Source organism: Diachasma alloeum, unplaced genomic scaffold (genome assembly GCF_001412515.2).
Source record: "Diachasma alloeum isolate Michigan unplaced genomic scaffold, Dall2.0 Dall_scaffold_00308, whole genome shotgun sequence".
NCBI classification, from domain to species: Eukaryota; Metazoa; Arthropoda; class Insecta; order Hymenoptera; family Braconidae; genus Diachasma; species Diachasma alloeum.
Window position 1 is genome coordinate 325,804 of NW_021680447.1, and position 21,147 is coordinate 346,950.

At 35.9% G+C, this 21,147-nt stretch overlaps 3 protein-coding genes across 4 annotated transcripts in view; 2 read left to right on the plus strand and 1 right to left on the minus strand.

Moving 5' to 3' along the window:
* Positions 1–2,031, plus strand: part of LOC107039848 (zinc finger protein 16) — a 5,989-nt gene extending 3,958 nt beyond the window's left edge. The window contains exon 3 of the mRNA XM_015259687.1: positions 553–2,031. Coding sequence (XP_015115173.1) covers positions 553–1,764 — 1,212 coding nt within the window. The 3' untranslated portion in view covers positions 1,765–2,031. The remainder of the gene's footprint in view (positions 1–552) is intronic.
* A 1,103-nt stretch (positions 2,032–3,134) lies between these two features.
* Positions 3,135–21,147, plus strand: part of LOC107039849 (choline/ethanolamine kinase) — a 34,222-nt gene continuing 16,209 nt past the window's right edge. The window contains exon 1 of the mRNA XM_029126219.1: positions 3,135–3,305. The gene's annotated coding sequence lies outside the window, so the exon portion shown is untranslated. The remainder of the gene's footprint in view (positions 3,306–21,147) is intronic.
* On the minus strand, positions 6,081–20,976 carry LOC107039851 (aldose 1-epimerase). Of its 2 annotated transcripts, none has more exons than XM_015259691.1 (4): positions 20,895–20,976; positions 11,108–11,319; positions 8,956–9,323; positions 6,081–7,362 (listed from the first exon to the last, which is right to left on the minus strand). In XM_015259691.1, the coding sequence occupies exons 2-4, from the start codon at positions 11,307–11,309 to the stop codon at positions 6,838–6,840; spliced, it is 1,095 nt and encodes a 364-aa protein (XP_015115177.1). In that variant the 5' UTR covers positions 11,310–11,319; positions 20,895–20,976; the 3' UTR covers positions 6,081–6,837. The 2 variants fall into 2 exon arrangements, with proteins under 2 accessions (XP_015115177.1, XP_015115176.1); XM_015259690.2 differs by lacking the exon at positions 20,895–20,976 and adding an exon at positions 14,706–14,824.

A 21,147-nucleotide genomic window follows, 5' to 3' on the forward strand; every position in this document is an offset into this window, starting at 1 on the left:
CTGCGTGAAACACACAAACTTCACGCATGCGTGGAGTGTATGGAGTGTACGGGAGTGATTCACGCAATGGTGCGAATAGTCACGGCCATAACTTATTCTATTGAAATATTTTCTACAGAATTTTCTCGGCTCAAATTTTTTGTTTGATTTTCTTGATGAGAAAAAAATGGAACGAAAAAAACAGAAAATTTAAGCCGAGCAAACTGTATTGAAAATATATAAAGAGAATAGGGGAGATTGGGGCAAAATAGGGTGTTTCGTGATCTTCTCTAATTGTCAATATTCTCACTTATAATTGAAGATATTGACAACTGAAAAAGATCTCAACACGTCCCATTTTGTCCGCCCCTCTCCTAAGTTGTACAGAAAAATCGAATTCTCTTGACTCTTTCTATTAAATATTTTCCATTGAACACTTCAATAGAATCGGCCAAAAACTAGGAAAGTTCAATGGAAATCCAATAGAATTTTCTAACGAATTCGCTAGGTTTTTCTATTAATCTTTTTCGTGCGTGTCTGAATAAAACAAATTAATTCCGCTGAATATTCCAGCAATTTGGGACGCAATCACTACTCCGGGATCACAAATGCAGCCTGCCTGCCCCCCACGACGAAAAAACTGACCCCTCCACCAACCGATTAGTCCATGTGGACCTGGGCCAGCAATTGTTCGAGTTAGAAATCGACTACTTATCCCAAAAAGACCTGGACCAATCACGAAGCGTGAGTTCTCTCGACGAGTCCGTGGAAGTTTGTTTAATAAACAAAGATTTAATCGAGCCCTTGGACCTGCAGAGTCTAGGCGATCTGCACAGTTCCTTCAATCTGTCAGGATCAACTAATCCTCCGAACGAGACTCAGAGATTTCCCGAGGATTCTGACCTCGAGCAAGTGAAACCCTCGGACTTTCTGACAACTTTCGAGGAAATCATAGGATACCATGAGAACCAGACCCCAGGGGTGCGACTGGTGCAGCATGAGGAGGGAGACCAGTTCTTCGAGCTCGTCAGAGACCCTCTGACGTACCTCGGAGACAGCAAAAGCTACGATAGAACGCAGGAAACTGACGATTCGAACAGCAATGGTATCGAGAATATCCAGGACCTGGCAAACGATAAAGTCACGACCAAGAAGAGAACCAGAAAGAAATCGTCGAGTGATAAGAGTAGAAGTCAAGAGCAGAAGTACGAGTGTACGATCTGCAAGAAAAAATTCTCGACAGCGTCGAACCTGAAGCAGCACACGGGCACCCACTTCCTGGATCAACAGAAGTTCCACTGCAAAGAATGTGGAATGTCATTCGCCTGGAAGTCAACTCTGAATAAACATCTGGCGAGCAACCACAGGCCTGATGGACCCCAGAAATTCGTCTGTGAGATCTGTCCCAGGGTCTACTCGACACTCTCTCAAGTCAATGAACATGTGAAGAGAGATCACCTGAAGGTGCGCAACCACGTGTGCGAGGAATGTGGGAAGTCTTTCTTCAAGAAGTTTGATCTGAAGTCCCACAGGAGAACTCATACGAAGGAGCGACCCTATGTCTGTCGAGTTTGTGATAAGACTTTCTACCATCAGAGCCATATCATCAGACACGAGAGGATCCATTCGGGGGAACGACCGTACTCTTGTGATTTCTGCCAGAAGACGTTCTCTCAGCTGAGCTCGTTGAGGGTTCATAAGCAGAGGCATCAGAATGAGACTAGGATGGATATCTTGGAGTATCAGAATAATGAGGACGATCCTATGGCATTGAACAGTTTTTGATGTTGTGGATTGATTATCAGAAGTGGATTTTTTGGAATTAATTTGGGAGTTTAGTTGGGGAGGAAACATAGTGAGTTTTTATTATTTATTTGTTTTATTTTCTTCTCTCATTCAAAAATTTAAGCAGGAAAAGTTGAAAAATTTGAGCTCAGAGATTTTTATAAAAAATATCTCAATAGAATTATTTGTATAGAAAAATTGAATTCTAGTAAATTTTTCCATAATCTTTTTCATTAGACATTTCAATAGAATCGGTCAAAAATTAATAGAAAGTTTCATAGAAATCCAATAGAATTGTCTAGCGAATTCAATAGGTTTTTCTATTAAATTTTTTCGTGCATAGCCCTCCATGGAAAATTACGTATTTTTCTAGTATATATATTGATGATTGATTGACGCATGGGACAATCCCAAAAAAATGAGATGTTTTGAAAAATCATTATGTATAGATTTTTTTTATAGAATGCATTTCCGATTGCACATTTTCTATTGAAAAAAGGTAAATATTTTTATTTGAATTTTTATAATGAAAGAAGAAACACAATACAGGGAAAAAAATTTGGAAAGTTTATGTCGAGGAATTTTCGTAGAAAATATCCCAATTGAATAATTTGTATGAAAAGAATCTATTGATTGTTACCATAAATATTTTCCAGCAAAAAAAAGACGCAGAAATTTTTTTTTTATTACAAACTAGCAGAATCTTCGATTGAAGTTCAGCGAAATATTTTCTTGCGTGATTACACGCATGAAACAATGGAATAGAAAAACCTAACGCTTTCTCCAAGATACTCTATTGAATATCTCTGCAATTTTGTAAGAATTATAGCGGAAAATTCTATTCGTTTTTTGCCCCAATTTTATTACAAATTATGATAAGCTCATTCTCTTCATTTTGTTCCTCTCAAAATTCTTGTGCACGAATTTACAAAGTTTTCATTTATTATTTCTACTATTAAAAAAAAAAAACAGTATAAAAACTTGGAAAATTTATGCCCAAGAATCTCTATAAAAAAATTAAAATCTATTGAATTTTTTCTATTCACTATCTCTTCTCTTGACAAAATGTCAGGGAAAATTTGTATAATCTTCGATACAATTACAAAAATCCGATGAAATTCAACAGAAATACAAAAGAATTTTTTAGGAAAGTTTTAATCTTTTTCTAAAAAAAAAAATATTTTTCCATAACAGTTTTTTATACGTCCAGGAACACTTGTTCAAAATTTATTCACCTACAAAAAAGGTCTCTGACATTTCCCTCTGCACTCACTCACCCCTGAAGTACAAACCCAATTGAATTAATCCCCAAAAATGTAGCATTTGAATTTCACGAATTTCATTTCCTTCCTGATAAAACAGATCTCTACTAGTACCGCATCCCCTTTCTGAAAACAATACTCAACTTCTACCACTGTCGTCGATTATTACAAAAAAACCAGTAGTCATTGATGTCAAGTGTCCAATCACGCGGGAAAATCCCCTAATTCACGTGAAACAATAAAAAACAACCGGAAGGATCGAGCGGCTCGAGAGAACGTGTAAGTATTATAAAACTTCCTCATCGGAGCAAATTTAGAGGTTATCCTCTCAATGCGTCTCTCAATTTCTAGCGCCCAAAAAATCCTAGAAATTTAATTAGCGATAATGTGGCCCTGGGTGATGGGTGTGCTGAGACGGTACGTCCCGATCATAACCCTCCCCTTCGCCGGTGTCGTTGGATTCGCTGGATATTATGTGGAGGGTTGGTTGTCCGATCGTTACACACCGGCAACAGCCCCAGTCAAAGACCAGCGTGAAGATAGATTACTGGAGAACATTGATACTGGACTAGCTAAGAAGAAACATAATCCCTTGGAAGTTAATCTGTCCCCGTCTTTGGCCTCTTGAGTATTTCATTTGAACCACACTACCTCATTTAGTTTAAATAAATAAATGTGTACATACGTATATATTTTTTCCATCGACATACATTCTCATTAATCTATAAACAATAATTGAAATTAATTAAACAATTCAAAGGATTATGTATAAAATAATTCAATATTTGATAAGGTAGGGGAGAGCGGGGCAAAATGAAACAGTCGAACATACGACTGTTTAACGCAATTCAAGCAAAAAAAATTGTTTTATCAACTTTTTTTTTATTATTGGGAGTACTGATCAGAATAATAATTTTCAGTTGAGAACATCGGAAATTAATGATTGATAATCTGGTTTAGTATCTGAGATTTTGGGCATGGAATGTTTTAAATTTCAGTATATTTCATGTACTTAAACTTGCGGTTGCGTTATGCGTTACCCTGGCGGACTTCTTGATTGCGCTTCGATCGGTTGTCGATTGAGAAATCGAGTTACTCAGTATGTCGATTAGAATTCGATTGTAATTCAGTTGAGATTTCGAATCAATGGTCAAATCCGTTGCAAGTGAATGATTGCAATCGACAACAAAAAATCAATTGCAAGTGAATTTGGGAAGGAAAAAAAATGGAAACGAATTTGGAACGATTAATCAAGTGGTCGATCATGAGTCGATCGGATCCCAATCGAGTTTCAATCGAATGCTAATCAACATACTGAGCAACTCGATTCCTCAATCGACAGGTCCGTCAGGGTAAGTCATGAACCGTGTATTTTTGTTTCTAATTGACTCAATCACTGAACATGCTCTTTCACCTTGATTAACGTTACTTCTGTTATTATTATTACGATTAATTTCAGTAGCGACGTGGTAAAACGGTACAAGTTAATTTTGAGTATTGACCAGTTTTCAATGAATATCTCGGAATCTAAGGCTGATAGCGAAGTATTTTTTTAGAACATGTTTGACGAGAGGATCTGTAAATTGGGTGGATTGTGGGAGGTGTTGGAGGATAGCTAAAGTAGGATGAACCGTGAAAGAAAAAATACTGAGTTTCCTAAAGTCACAATTTATTGGTGGCCAACAGCCACCAAAGTCTGAAAATATGTACACTTTATACACGGTTGAATGTCTAGAAAGTTATTTTCTTATTTATTTATTTATTCATTAGGTATTTATTTATTCGGTAGAATGGAAAATTATTGCGATGTTTTCACAGGAGATTTTGTCAATGTATTGATTGAAAAGAAAATGAAACAAAATCCAAAGTCCAGAGGAAGGCCCAGGGAGAGTCCCAGATTGGGAAAAAGGAAAATGTGATTTTTCATTCAATCGAATGAAAAAAAAAGTGTAATCTCCCTAATCTAATCAATTGAATTATGAGACGAATAAAACATGATTATTCTCATCAGTACTTCCAATAATAAAAAAAGTTAATAAACGAAAGTTGATGAAAAACAATTTTTTTGCTTGAATTACGTGAAATAGTCGTTTTACGGCTGTTTCATTTTGCCCCACCCGCCCCTATTGGTGCATTTTAGTGAGTACTCGATTCAGTAGTTTAATAATAAATGCAATCATGGGGGAATTGAATTGCATCACACTGAGACCCAAAATTATTTTTTCCAAATATACATTTACTTGAGAGAAGTATTTAGTTTTTCAATACTGTATTTTTCCAGTCAATCCTCATTAGGTTTCAATTATGACAATTATATTGCTCTTGAAGATGATTATATTAGTTGTCACCTTGACTGAACTCCCTCAATAATTATTGACGTTAAAAAATTAATCGAAATTCTTCCCTCTAGAAGATGAGAATTTTAGGAAAAATGAATCATCATTGGAGGAGTTCATGCAAGGTCATGTGCAACACCATCATCCTCTAGAGAAATATTGTTGTCATAATTGAAACCTAATTCGGCTCGCCTATGAATGATTCGATATAAAATCAAGGATTGTATAAAAAACAATACAATGATTCCACTGCCTTCGTTGGTCTTAATTGAGTGATCAATTTCATGACTGAATTGATGAGTGATTGCATGTCTTCAACCATTGAATAATCATATTAATTATTGAACTAATCAAGCCTTTGATCCCATTCCGACGACAATACATTTATCTTCATTATAAATCGTATAATTCAATTTCTCCAGTTCATCATCATTCGCATCACGAAACATATAAAATCTGTGAAGATTGTTTACAGAGTAATGCAATCATTTGGTTAGATATTGTCTCATTTTACTAAGTAATTGATTCAATAGTTGAATAATTAATGCAATTATTGGATGATTAAATTACATAAATACACGTGGCGAACCAAATTGAAGTAATTGTACATATTCGTGAAGTTTGGAGATAGTTGTAGCATTTATCACCCCTGAAAAATCCCGGAATATATTCTTATTTCTTCATTCATTCGAGAATGGTATGAAAAATAGTACGACCATTCCATTAAAAATTGTTCCCTTTTATTGAGTAATCAATTCCATAATTGAAGTGAAGAGTAACTGCATAATCTCTACAGCTATTGAAAAATCAAATTAATTATCCACTCAAGCTTTTCATTTCATTCCCCATCCATTTACACAACTTCATGATAAATCACACATTGTAATTTTCTCAATTCCTCGTAAATCATACAAAATCTGTCAACATCACATAAAAGATGAAGCAATAATTAGCATCAGATATTGTTGCATTTTATTGAGTAATTGATTCAATAGTTGAATAATTAATGCAATTATTGGATGATTAAATTACATAAATATACGTGTTGAAACAAATTGAAGTAATTGTGCATAATCATGAAGTTTGGAGATAGTTGTGGCAATTTTCGCCCCTGAAAAATTCTCGCATTTGTTCTTATTCCTTCATTTATTCCAGAATTGTAAAAAAATAATACAGTTATTCCGTTAAAAATTGTTCCCTTTTATTGAGTAATCAATTCCATAATTGACGTAATGAGCAACTGCATAATCTCTACAGCTATTGAAAAATCAAATTAATTATTCACTCAAGCTTTTCATTTCATTCCCCATCCATTTACTAATTTCATCACAAATCACCCATTTTAATTTTCTCAGTTCATCACAATTTTCATTACGAATCATAAAATAAACTCGTTCATAAATATAATTTTTCAAGATGATATAAAAAGATGATGCAATAATTTGCATCAGATATTGTTCCATTTTACTGAGTAATCAATACAATGGTTCCACGAACGGCTGCACACCGAATTTATATTCAACAGTGTGATAGTACAAGTCCCCAGGTCTCACAATGCTATTAGGAAAGTTCGCATGATTAACAGCATCAGGATAATTCTGTGTCTCCAGACAGAAAGCTCCATGTTTGAAATAGCTCTTCCCCTCTTTCCCTGAAATTCCACTTGCGTTGGCTTCTGGCAAGAAGTTGGCGGTGTAGAATTGCACACCTGGCTGATTGGTGTGAACCTCGAGGGTTCTCCCTGACGCAGGATGATCGACTTTGGCGACTAGTTTGCTGTCTCGATTCTTTTCGCCATTGACTAGGCAGAAATTGTAATCGTAGCCACCTCCAGGAACTTTATTAATTACATCACCGAGGATCTTCCGGGTTTGGAGGTCCATGATGCTATTGGCGACGGTTCTTATTTCACCAGTTGGAATGCTATCGGCGTCGGTCACTGTCCAGCGATCCGCGTTGAGCATAATCGAGTGCTTGTACAGTTCAGATGCATTCGTTGCCTGAAATTAAATATGAGTTAATGGGGCGAATTATCTCATGGGAGTCAGATGGCAATACAATTTTGAATAGTTAATTATTATGATACAGTGCTTGAATTAATTATTTCAAGGTGATTTTGTTGGCGGACTGAATGGAATTTATTTATTCACGGTTGCAGAAGTAGTGTTTCCTATTTTATTTCAGTATTCGACTATTTTAATGACTACAGAATATGAAAAATTTGCAAGACGTCAGCGACAGAGTAGGGGAATCAGATAATTCGCGCACTATTTTATGGAAATCGAGTGGAAATATGATTTGAAATAGTTAATAATGATGACATACTACTTGAAATAATAATTTCAAGTTCATTACTTTGGCGGATTGAATGGAATTTTTTTATTCACGTTTCGAGAACTAGTATTTCCTATTTTATTTCACTGTTTGACTAATTTAATGAATACAGAATATGAAAATTTTGCAAGACGCCAGTGGCAGAGCAGGGGAATCAGATAATTCGCGCGCTATTTTATGGAAATCAAATGAAAATACGATTTTAAAGAGTTGATTATTTTGACGAACTGAATGGTATTTATTAATTCGCGTTTCGAGAGATAGTGTTTGCTATTTTATTTTTCTATTCGACTATTTCGAATACCATGTATCGGAATCAGGGATAGCCAATTTTGAAGTTGTTATTTAGTTAACACAACTCTTAAATTTTTAATTACGAGATCGGCCGCGCGTGCTACGCACGCGCCTTCTCATCTCCTCTCGTAGTGGCGCTTCGGTTTCGGTCTTACGCTTTCGTTTATTCGAGATTTTCGAGATATTTCGGAATCGATTTCCTTGCTCCTTTTTACGATAGGAATACTCGTCATGATGATACCTAGTTACCAAAAAATACCATCCCACCCCGAGCAATATAGCTTTATTCTCGTTTTCCATTTTTGCTCCCGAATAGAAGCATTGTAATGCATCACTGACTGTTTTGTCACTGCCTTAACCTCGATTTATCATTTTTTACAAAGAAGATATCAAAATTATTGTAATGACCTTTTTCATAGCCCTTGAACTTCTCTACAAAAAAAGTCTTCATCAAAATGCTTCTATCTCCCTTAAATTATAAGATAACGAAAACTACAGAACACTACAGAGTAAACTGATGTCACTGACTTAACCCCGAATTATCATTTTTGAGCTCACATTAGGTGAAAAAAAAAGTTGTCTGAATTTTACTCTATATTCGTTTTTTCCTACCGTTCCATTTTGCCCCGTGTTCCATTTTGCCACCCCACCCCCTAGAATTTCCCTGATTAAGAATGAAATCAGTAGCGAAGCGGAACACCGGGTTAAGTCGATTTTAAGGAATGGCCAGTTTTTTAAGAATATCCCGGAATCTACAAGAGATGAAAAATTTTCGTTGGAACCTTTTTTGTAGAGCTAATTAGGAGCTATAAAAAAGGTTTTGACAAAAATTTTGCTATCTCTCTTAGATTCCGAAATATTCGTCAAAAACTGGCCAAAAGTCAAAGTCGACTTGACCCGGTTTACCGCTTCGCTACTGAAATTGACTCGTCCGGTTGTACCCCTCAAGAATTTCATCAACCTACGTGTCCAGCTAGATTGAAGTAACTATGATTAGTCAGGTTGATCGGCGTGGCTTTGGTAACGCAAGCCTTCATAACGATGGATAGAGTCCCATTATTGTCGAGTTTGAAGACAGTTGTAGCAATAACCGCCCCTGGAAAACCCTCATCACCGTCCTCGCTCAGAAGAGTCATCACCAATTCATCACCTCGAATCGTCGATTCCCAAATCTTTGAGTTCCAGCCTTTGAAACCTCCATGGAGAGTGTTGGGGGGTATGTTCTTGGAGACATTTATCTCGACCCCGTCCAAGAGAAACCTCCCTTTGCCAATACGATTGGCAACTCTGCCGACCGTCGCTCCGAAGTACGGATTGTCCGCTTTGAGATATCCTATCAACATTTTCAATTGGATTGTCGCATGAAATTTGTTTATTGGGTGAAATTATGAAGTAGTGAATGATAAATATCAGATACGTATTATTCATTTAGAAAAATGATGACGATAAAGAATGAGTAAGTAGAGGATATTGAAGAAACGTCTGCAATATGATGTTTCTAATTATAGTTCATCAATTTTTCTTTATTTATGTCCACGTGAAAAGGGCCCGCTTTGTCGCATTTATCTTGCGAGATATTCACGTTTTTGTGTTCACACCTTCCATTTAAACCAATGTTAGACTGATTTTTTGATCTTCTATTCCGACGTCATTGTTCATACTATCGTGTTAATTTTGGGCTCAAAATGTGAGGAATCTCACTAAGATTATCGGAATATACCTGACTCCAAACCGACAAAGTGGGCCCTTTTCATGTAGATGCCCACATTTATTCAAGTAAAGTACAAACATGTAGTTGACATTGTAACGAATCTTCAACTTCTCAATTGCTTTCCCTGATTTATTTATTCCTTTCTTCCTCCCGAATCTCTCCTTTGAAGTTAGCGTCACTCTTTTGTCGTTCATTATGCTTTTTCTTTCCGTTTTTTACACTTCCTGTTATATTTTTCTTCACCTCGTTTAACTACAATAAACTATTATTCATTTTAAACCTACGTCTTCTTTAATTGGTGTCAGGAGTGACGGATTTATTTTTACGTTTTCGTGAGTAAATTTGTGAATTAGTGCGGAATTAGTAAAAATGGACCGACTGAAACTGGACCTCGACGACGGATTATTCCCTCATCTCCGACACAACCCGGAGGCGATTCTAGAATTTGTGGATGGCAGAATCACTTGCAACAATCGGGAGAAACGAAAGAATAAATAAATCATAGAACGCAATTGAGAAGTTGAAGATTCGTCGCAATATTTTTCATCCGATTTTCATATCATGCAATGTGGACATTTTACGTACACTGTTGGAAAATTTTCACTGAAGTTTCCAGGCTTTAGTCTTGAAATATGAAGCAAGTGACGGTTTCATTGAAATTTCAGGGAATTTTACCATTGAAAGTTCGTGGTTTTCGTGGAAAATTTATGGAAATTTTAAATTTCAGTTAAATTATTCCATGAGAATTAATGGAAATTCGGAAAATTCAATCAAAAATGTCCTTGAATTTTCAATTTTTTGAAATTTCAGAGCAATTTTTTATTGAATTATCCTGTTTACATTAAAAATTCATGGAAATTTCGGAATCTTCATGGTTCTTCCACTGAAAAATCAGGAATTTCCTTGAATTTTCAGGGAAATTTGAAATTTCATAGACTTTTTTCCGTTAAATTGAATTCAGTGTTATTTTCTGGAAAACTCAATTAAATTTTTTTAACAGTGTAAAATCGTAATTGCATTATTTGATTCAGTAGCAAAGCGGCGAAACGGTCCAAGTCGATTTTGACTATTAATCTTTTTTCAATTAACAGGGGAGGGTAGGATAAACCGGACACTTTAGACTTTTTTAAAATTATTCATAACTCAGAAACAAATGTAACAATAGAGCTCAGTTCAGGCGCATCTCAAAGGGAAAGAATTGTTCTTTGTATTGAAATTTTTTTTATTAAATTTCATCAACATTTCAACCCGTCACTAACATTTAAAAAAAGTCAAAAGTATCCATTTTACCCCAATCTCTCCTATCTCAAAACCTAAGGCAGATGGAAAAAAATTTTATAGCTCTTAATTCTCTCTCTACTGTCACTGCAACATATTGAGGGGTGAACCTGAACATGTTTCAATACCTTCGATGTTATCGAACCCTAGAACAACGTCCGCAACCTTCCCCTTCTTATCAGGAGTGCGAACAGCTCTGATGGTAGCGCCATAATTAAGAATATCCACTTCTTGATGATTCTGATTCTTCAGGGTGAACATTTTGACTTCCTTCCCATCAACTGTTCCCCATGACTTCATTGTGATCTCTGAAGCTTGGGTCTGAGCCATTCTGAGGAGTCTGTTGGATAACTTTGCAATGAATTACGAAGTATGAAAGATATCTTTCAAGTGTTACGAGAATTTCCTTGATAATTCTGTCGATCACAAAATGGGCGGACTTATGTCTGATGTCTCACAGTGAACGTATGGCAGGCGTTTTTCCTATAATCTGTGACGCCACAGGTCTCGACAATAACTTTCTGACGCTGATAACAGGCGCCAGAATGACTTTAATGAATGTGTATGAGTATGTAGGTGGTTTTATCTGATAAAGCTGCTGCAATACTCGATATTTGAACTGTGTTTTCACTTGTTCTCTGTGTTTTCACTTCTTTTGAACTATAAAGTACGTGAGATTATGGGAATGCAATTCTTGGATTTGAATACTTTGGATCTGGAGGGAAGATTCCACTGGGCAGAAGCAAATGATGCTGCTCAACTACGCGGAGGAAGCCTCTTGTTTGAACTAAATGTTTATCTCAGCACACACAATAAACATGCATTACAAACACAGTGACAATTCAATCAAACCCGGGTTTCAGCTTTTTATTCGATTGAACCAATTGAGCTCTCACATCCATGTTGAGCCGAGGTCAACTCTCTTTACCAACCACCCCTTTCATTTGGTGAAGCATTCAAATAAAATGTTGAGATTTCACTCTCGAGCCGAGAAATTATAGATTTTTTTTAATCCGGAGACTTTTGTCTCGTCAATCGAGGCAAGTCCCTATAAATCGATTTAATACAAGAACCTAACGTTTTCTTATACGGGAATTCTATTGAATTTCTATTCAGTAGCGAAGCGGTAAACCGGGTTAAGTCGATTTTGACTATTGGCCAGTTTTTGACAAATATCTCGGAATCTAAAAGAGATAGAACAATTTCTGTTATAACCTTTTTTATAACCCTTAATTGACCCTGCAAAAAAGGTCATGAGAAAAATTTTGCTATCTCTTTTAGATTCCGAGATATTAATCAAAAACGAACCATAAGTCAAAATCGACTTAACCCGTTTTACCGCTTCGCTACTGTATTGTAACTCTATAAGAATCTAGTGGAATTCTGTTGGAAATCCATTGAAGATTGCGCAACTCTATCGAGTCGTATCTTTGAGAGATATATCTCACAGAAAAGTCTATAAATTTTGACTTTTCTACATAAATCGTTGGTCGTAAATTTTCCATGTTTTTACCGCTGTGTTATCACTGTTTTCTCATGATACAATCCAAACAAAAATCTTGGGAAATTCATACCCAAGAATTTTTATAGTCATCTATCCAAACAAAAAACTTGAAAAATTCATACTCAAGAATTTTTATAGACATCTATAGACTTTTTTCTGTATGAAGTCAGTGATTTGGGGATGTGTTGTGGATGTAGTGTGACGTTGGTCAAGACGAGTTTAATTGAATTTTTAAAAATTATTGTGGAAATGATGGCTGAGGTCGGAACGAAATTGACTTATATCTTGAAATTTTATGAATTTATTCCGTAGATTGTGGACATGCTGGATTCCCTGAACGGTGCGTAAACTTGGGGTCGAGATTATTGTCGATGGACGGGTCCATTTAGCCGCGATTATGGTTATGGTATTATGGATCGTAGTTAAAAAATGAATCACCTGAACTCCTAATACCAATGCAAAGTATGGACCTATTTAGTCATAAGTGACTTTATTAAAATAATTCGGGGTGAAATAAATGATAAAAAGATACCAAGGATACGTCTGCGTATCAACAATGAAAATAACAATAAGAATAACAAGAAAGAGACGATCGTATATGAAGGTCGTTGAGAGGGAGGAAAAGAACAAATATTGTTGTATTTAACCCTTGTCTGGTCACCAGACACGACCCTGCGACTCTGGTCACCTCCGCGGGGATTCCCCGCGTGTTATTTAGACTTCAGCATTGCCGAATTCACTCTACACTGCCCGGGCGCATTTAGCGAGTTTCTGGCAACGTCGCATCATGGGCAATTTCACTTAACATGGGAAAAAATAATTCATCTGTTCGAAATAATTTGTTTTCTTTAGAAATTTTGGGAAATATGTTGTTCTAAAAACTACAATAATTTTTTTGAAACTTATATTGACAAAGTCAATTGAAAAATTAATTAATCAATTAATTATTCATCAATTAATTAATAATGAATTGATTATTTAATTGACTTTGTCAATATAAGTGTCGAAAAAATTATAGTAGTTTTTAGAACAACATATTTTCCAAAATAATTAATAATTCATTAATTCATTAATTTTCAATTTTTTCGGTCAGCCAGTCAATTGTAATTAAAGAAAAACGATGCGCGGCGGGGTGTCCTTCATAGGGTGATCAATCGAAAGGGCGTATTTATTGACAGTTCTTCAGACATTAGAGGGGAAGATAGATTGAACTATTCCATTCCGTAACAATATCTATCTGGAGTCCCCAATAGAATCTAACTAAACCATATTATAATTTCAAATAGAATTATCGGAGAAATGAGCGGAATATTTGAATAGAATTCTGATATAACTTCAATAGAATTCCTAAGAGAAGGCGCTAGGCTTCTCCACTAAATTTTGTCACCAAGAATTCATTCTCAATTCTCTCAATATTTTTTTCCGACCTTATAGGATAAACAGGTCGATTTCTGGACGACTCCAACTTGCATTGAATATTCCATAAACAAGATGGAAATTGCACTGATTATTTCGCCTTTTAATAATATTACTCGTGTATAATCATGTGATCAAATATTTTTTCTATTGATCGACATAAATAAATAAAAAAATATAGCCCAGTCGTCCCGAAATTAGGGGTTTCGGCTGCATTCAACTGTTTCTTAAGGGGAAACGGAACCCCTCAGTTTATATGAATCTTTAGAATTGTGTTTTCTCCTGGAATTATTATCTTTTATTCATTAAACTACTTCATTGACTCAACAATGCGATAATCGAGTCAATAAAGTAATTTCATAGATAGAAATTAATAATTGTAGGAGAAAACACAATTCTAAGATTTGATGTAGACAAAGGGGTTCCGTCAACCCTTAATTTAATTATTCTTTGTTTTGTTATTTTCACTTCAAATAATTTTTTCCGCTAATTAAAACATTTTTGAAGGTATGGAAGCCATCATATCCCCATTCAGGTGATTCTGTTATTTTACATTCTATCCCGACACTCGAATTTCCCTCAACCATCCAGCAATTGGCCTATTCACCCCACATAAACGACGACAACACTCCCACGGAAAGTATGCTGATAGATTAATTGCAGGATTAATTTCACATCAGTTTCTAGAAACTCGAGGTATGTTGAGGAAAAATTCAGCCAATTGTCGTCAACGAGTTTAACCTGTCGAGTTTCTCATGGAAGATTGAAACCTCTCGTTACATAAACCGTGAATTGATTCGTCTTACCCAAGGACTTCGAACAACGTCAGGAAAATTTTAAGCAACATCTCTCGCTGTAGTGCTTATCACGGGCAAAAAACAAGTCGCGCTGTCTACGTCTGCTGTTTAACTAAATATATATAGGGAAAGGAGTGTCTATTTATGGCGGTTAGTTATCGAGGACCCGGGACCTTGAACGCTTATTCCCCTGTTGAGCATTGTTCCAGTGCTTTGAGAAAATCTTCAGACACCTGCTGTTGCTGTTGGCAAGTGTCGAAATGAATTGTTTGTCTGGACATAACTTATCATCGGGGATAAACATCTATTCATTCCGACGTGTCGTTAATTTGTATGCACGAGTATTATCTGTTATGTATGTGAAGTATTCTTGAAAACAAATGGAATGTTGTTGGAGTGTCGGATCACTCGGGGACATTTTGTGATACATATCATAAGAAATTGCTATCGAGATTGTACACTGTTGTCATCAACACTCGATTTTATGTACTCAGTAATTTTGAAGTACTGCAATTGAATGGTTCAATGTCAATGCGTACCCCGGATTAAGATAACAATTAATCTTTATACTGATTAATTGTCGTTTTGACGATGACATTGGAGATGGAATTTAACGGGCAGAATGGGGAAATTATTAGGCATCTTGACTGGAGTGTAATTTTTTATTGCGGGATTTGAAAATCGGATAAAAAATATTGTTCGTCACACGGCCGAAATAGTATTTTCATCCCGCTGTGACGAAAAGTGAACTTTTTGGCACGCTCCGCGTGCCTAAAAGTCCACTTTCCGGCACATTGTGATGAAAAATATTGTTCGTAACTCGTGAAAAAATGTTTTTTGCACTCGTTACGAAATATACTATTTTCTGTACTGCTTCTCACGATTTCTCGTCTGGGAATTGGTATTACATACTTCCCAAACTCGAAAACTTGAAAATCACTACAGAAAAATATTGTTCCTGGGCTGTTGCGATGGGGTTTTTTTACTCGTGTGGCGTTGGCCTCCGAGCCGTAGGCAAGGAGTGGCCAACCACACGAGTAAAAAAACCCCATCGCAACAGGCCGGAAAAATACTATTTCCGGGCTGCTGCGATGGGGTTTTTTACTCGTGAGGCATTGGCGTCCGAGCCGTAGGCGAGGACTGGCCAACCACACGAGTGAAAAAACCCCATCGCAGCAGCCCGGGACAAGATTTTTTTGTAGTGATTTTCAAGTTTTCGAGTTTGGGAAGTATGCAATACCAATTCCCAGACGAGAAATCGTGAGAAGTACAGAAAACAACATTATGTAATTTTTCATTAAAGAAGGGAATTTATATAGCGTTCCACATCTTTGTGACGTCATAGGAAATTAGTTGGATAAGATTTGGATGAGGTAGGAGGGGATCCGTGATTATTCTCAATATGAATTAACACGAAATATTTACTGAAAAAAAATGGATAGTCCAAACAAATCCATTCGTTAACAATAACTAATCCTTTCTATCAGTGTGGGGAATATGAGTTTACAGCCCGAGCCGAAGACGAGAAAAATACTAAACACGACAAATATGATAAATTAAAATGAACACGTGTCCAATATTTTCCATTCAAATCTTCCGTATTTCAGTGAAGCTGAAACTAGCAGAATATTCGTCAGCGAAAAATTCAGTTTAGAGGATATTTAAGTGTATGAGAGTCAAATAATCATATCTACAAATATTTTTTAAGTGCAAAAGAGTTTGTACATTACTTAAAAACATTTGTACACCACTAGATTTGCCTAAGACAAATCTCCTGCTGCTGAATCTTTCGCTAGTTTCAGCTTCATCGCAGTTCATCATTTTATGGAAAAAGAACTGTCATGTGACGCAGAAAAATATGACGTCACATGATCGTCATGTTCACAATTGCAATTGCATCATAACTATGCTTTCAATCACCAAGCTCTAAGGGTCCTCCGAAATGTGGTACACTGAGAAAAAAAATGTCTAAGAAATAGAAATTCTATGATTGATCCAAATCGTTCATCGATCGAATAGTCGCAAAAGAAAATGCTATTGTAACACACAAATATCGATTCAATTTTAATGTTTTCGATTGAAAAAGAATGAGATCAGTTATTTAAACTTATTTTTTTGTTACTATTTACTTTTCAGTACATACAAATCAATCTCTATATTATCAGATATCTTCTTCGAATAAAGTATGTAATTATCCAATTTATCAGCGTCACGATATCCCGCAAAAGAATATCTGTTCGATTGAAAGCAGAATTCATAGATGCAATAAAATATTCATTTGGTCTATGAGGAACATATTGTTGGATACTCATTGATGCGAGACTTTCGCGGTGAGCAGTTTCTTGTTTACGACAAACGCAATTCTTCATCATTTGAACGGATTATTTTTCCATTGCAATTGTGAAAAAAAATTATTTGCACCAAATCCGAAGCGTTTGAACTAAACCAAAACTGAATTGTATGAAATCGATTTTGTCCCAGAAACATGTATTTTCTAAATTCGATAGAATAAACAAAATATACTATACTATAACAAAATCGATTTCATACAATCCAATTTTGGTTTAGTTCAAATCGATATTTGTGTCTTACAGTAGCATTTTCTTTTGCGACTATTCAATCGATGAACGATTTGGATCAATCATAGAATTTCTATTTCTTAGAAAAAAATTTTCTCAGTGTAGCAAGCATGTTCACGAAAAAATAAGGTATTCCTGATAAACTTGGAATTAATTCTATATGATTGTTAAAAACCATTAGGTGGGGTAATGACGTTAATCACTCGGTGATAAAAACAATGATGAGCTTATCATTAAGTGAGTTTGAACGAGCTCTAACAAAAATTGATTAATTTGATCGGAGTACATATTAATAAATTTGTTCGCATTGCCTTCTAAATATTCATTGAATTCCTAACGAATGAAGTTTATTTGGATCAAGGAAACATGTTTATATTTAAAACACTTTTCAGTTGGTTTGAGTAAAACGACTAATAAAAATCAAGTTGAAGGTTGAGCACAAGTTTTATTACGAGCTATTCGAAAAAGCCCATTTGTTTGATTAAAATAGTGTTTATTTAATTTGAGTTAACTATTTAATGGGACCCGATGAACAATCGGAAGGTCCCGGGTTCAAACTCCGGTCTGGACTAGCCATTTTTCTTCGGTAAAAATTTTTTGGTTATTCTTATTGATAATAATCCCAGTTCCCCTCATCCAAATCCCATCCAATCATTTCTTATGACGTCATAAAGATGTGGAACGCTATATAAATTCCTTTCTTTAATCCTAGATTGGTCACCCTATGAGGGAAACTAAGCCGCGAGTCGTTTTTCTTTAATTGCAATTGACTGGGGCCCAGTTTTTGGTTAACTTAACCAGCGTTGAAACCTCGGTTGAAGTGAAGGTTAAGATCTCTGATTGGTTGAACTCGGTGGTGGGGGGGCTTTTACCAAAAAACTGGCCCTGGGTAACCGAAAAAATTAAAAAAAAAATTTGACTTTGTCTATCGAAATGTCTAAAAAATTATAGTAGTTTTTAGAACAAGAATTATAGTAGTTTTTAGGAATTTTCGAAAATTCCTAAAGAAAACAAATTATTTCGAACAGATGAATCATTTTTTCCCATGTTAAATGAAATTGTCTATGATGCGACGTTGCCGAAAACTCGCTAAACGCGCTCGGGCAGTGTAGAGTGAATTCGGCAACGCTAGAGCCTAAATAACACGGCGGGGAATCCCCGCGGAGATGACCAATCGCAGGGTCGGATATGGTGACCAGACTAGGTTAATGGAGTTCTCTGGCTCTAATTTCCAGAATTTTTCTTTCTTATCATATGTGCGTGTATAGCGCGAGTGCCTGGGGCTTAACATTCCTTAATGAATCAGGTGTTCATTTTGTCCCACTGGCCCCTATCTCATCAACAAAATTCCTGTTGAATTATTATATTTACCGCGTTATTCTCATCACAGTATGGGTCGATAATAAGGAGATCTTATTCATGTACTGATTAGCACGTTCTAACCATCATGGTGTAAATACACGTTGAGATATTGATATAATTAAATCCAAGTGTCTACTAATTATTTAGACCCATCCAGTATATTTAGTCTTACTAATTAACAGTTCCAATAGTCATTATATTACAGCGAACGCAACCTAAATCCTCATGATTTCATCATGAACTGGGGCCAACCACACGAAGACAATTATTTAGTGAATTTCACCAAGTAGTTTGTAAAATTTAACAACTATTTAATTAAAATTCAGAAAAAGATGTTTCATTTTCATTTGACAACCATTTGTCAAATTTCCAATAAACGTTCGTCGATTTATTTGATGGATTAAATTTAACAAAGACTTGTAGATTATTGCGAAAATATCGTCTAGGGGAGATATTGATCGATTGTCAAGGTATGAATGATTGCGTGATTGTTTCCAAATGTATATCAGTACCACGACGTGGTAAAACGGTACAAGTCAATTTTGACTATTGACCAGTTTTTAATGAATATCTTGGGATCTAAGAGAGATAGCAAAATTTTTGTTATAACCTTTTTTGTAGAGCCGATTGAGAGCTACAACAAATGTAATTCCGAAAATTTCGCTATCTCCCTTAGATTCGGAAATATTCGTCAAAAACTCAACTGGAAGATAAGTCGACCTGAACCGTTTCACCACTTTGCTACTGATATCTGCCCTCACCATCTAGTTTGCTATTCAAAATTGATTGAATAAAATTGAAAAATCTTTTCTGAGTTTTAATTAGGAGTGGTTGGGGTAAAACGGACACTAAACTTTTTTTAAATGTTTATAAGAGGTTGAAATGCTCATAAAATTTAATAATTTTTTTTTCAATACAAAGAACAATTCTTTCCCTCTGTGCCGAGCCTAAACTGATCTCAATTGATAAATTTGTTTCTGAGTTATGAATAATTTTTAAACAGTCTAAAGTGTCCATTTTACCCCACCCTCCTCTAATTAGTTGTTAAATTTTCCCAACTAGTTGTTGAAATTCACCAAATAATTTTCTCCGTGCGCTACCAGACCCCCACGCAGATCACGAGGAACGACCCCAAAACATCAGATATAGACCTCCGATTTATCCGTCTATTCCGTCTCCAATAAACTTTCCTTCCTTTTCCTCAAAACAAATCTCAAAATGACTCACACGCAATTCAATTGACTCAAACCGTTTCACCACTTTGCTACTGATATCTGCCCTCACCATCTAGTTTGCTATTCAAAATTGATTGAATAAAATTGAAAAATCTTTTCTGAGTTTTAATTAGGAGTGGTTGGGGTAAAACGGACACTAAACTTTTTTTAAATGTTTATAAGAGGTTGAAATGCTCATAAAATTTAATAATTTTTTTTTCAATACAAAGAACAATTCTTTCCCTCTGTGACGAGCCTAAACTGATCTCAATTGATAAATTTGTTTCTGAGTTATGAATAATTTTGAAACAGTCTAAAGTGTCCATTTTACCCCACCCTCCTCTAATTAGTTGTTAAATTTTCCCAACTAGTTGTTGAAATTCACCAACTAATTTTTTCCGTGCGCTACCAGACCCCCACGCAGATCACGAGGAACGACCCCAAAACATCAAATATAGACCTCCGATTTATTCCGTCTCCAATAAACTTTCCTCGCTTTTCCTCAAAACAAATCTCAAAATGACTCACACGCAATTCAATTGACTCAAACCGTTTCACCACTTTGCTACTGATATCTGCCCTCACCATCTAGTTTGCTATTCAAAATTGATTGAATAAAATTGAAAAATCTTTTCTGAGTTTTAATTAGGAGTGGTTGGGGTAAAACGGACACTAAACTTTTTTTAAATGTTTATAAGAGGTTGAAATGCTCATAAAATTTAATAATTTTTTTTTCAATACAAAGAACAATTCTTTCCCTCTGTGACGAGCCTAAACTGATCTCAATTGATAAATTTGTTTCTGAGTTATGAATAATTTTGAAACAGTCTAAAGTGTCCATTTTCCCCCACCCTCCTCTAATTAGTTGTTAAATTTCCCCAACTAGTTGTTGAAATTCACCAAATAATTTTCTCCGTGCGCTACCAGACCCCCACGCAGATCACGAGGAACGACCCCAAAACATCAAATATAGACCTCCGATTTATTCCGTCTCCAATAAACTTTCCTCGCTTTTCCTCAAAACAAATCTCAAAATGACTCACACGCAATTCACCGAATGCGTCTCCACAATCTTCCACGCACCGCACTGGCAGCGCTGCAGGTGCCTTGTTGATATTCAGTTATCGAGAAAAATCGTAACAATTTTCGTGGAGCCCGCAGCCCATTGGCCACGCCGCCAGACCGGATCATACGATTGGCCTCGCGCCAGATATCCCAACGCTCTCCCCCCCATCGCAGCATTCCCCCACCCCACGGTAATCCTGACCACGTGACCTGCACGCAGCCACTTCACTT

Coding starts and splice junctions, on each gene's coding strand:
- LOC107039851 (XM_015259690.2), bottom strand. CDS start 14,746: ATGTTGCTTAAAATTTTCCTGACGTTGTTCGAAGTCCTTGG. Junction 11,320..14,705: donor ACGTTGTTCGAAGTCCTTGG/GTAAGACGAATC, acceptor GTTATCCAACAG/ACTCCTCAGAATGGCTCAGA. Junction 7,363..8,955: donor ACTTCAATCTAGCTGGACAC/GTAGGTTGATGA, acceptor ATTTAATTTCAG/GCAACGAATGCATCTGAACT.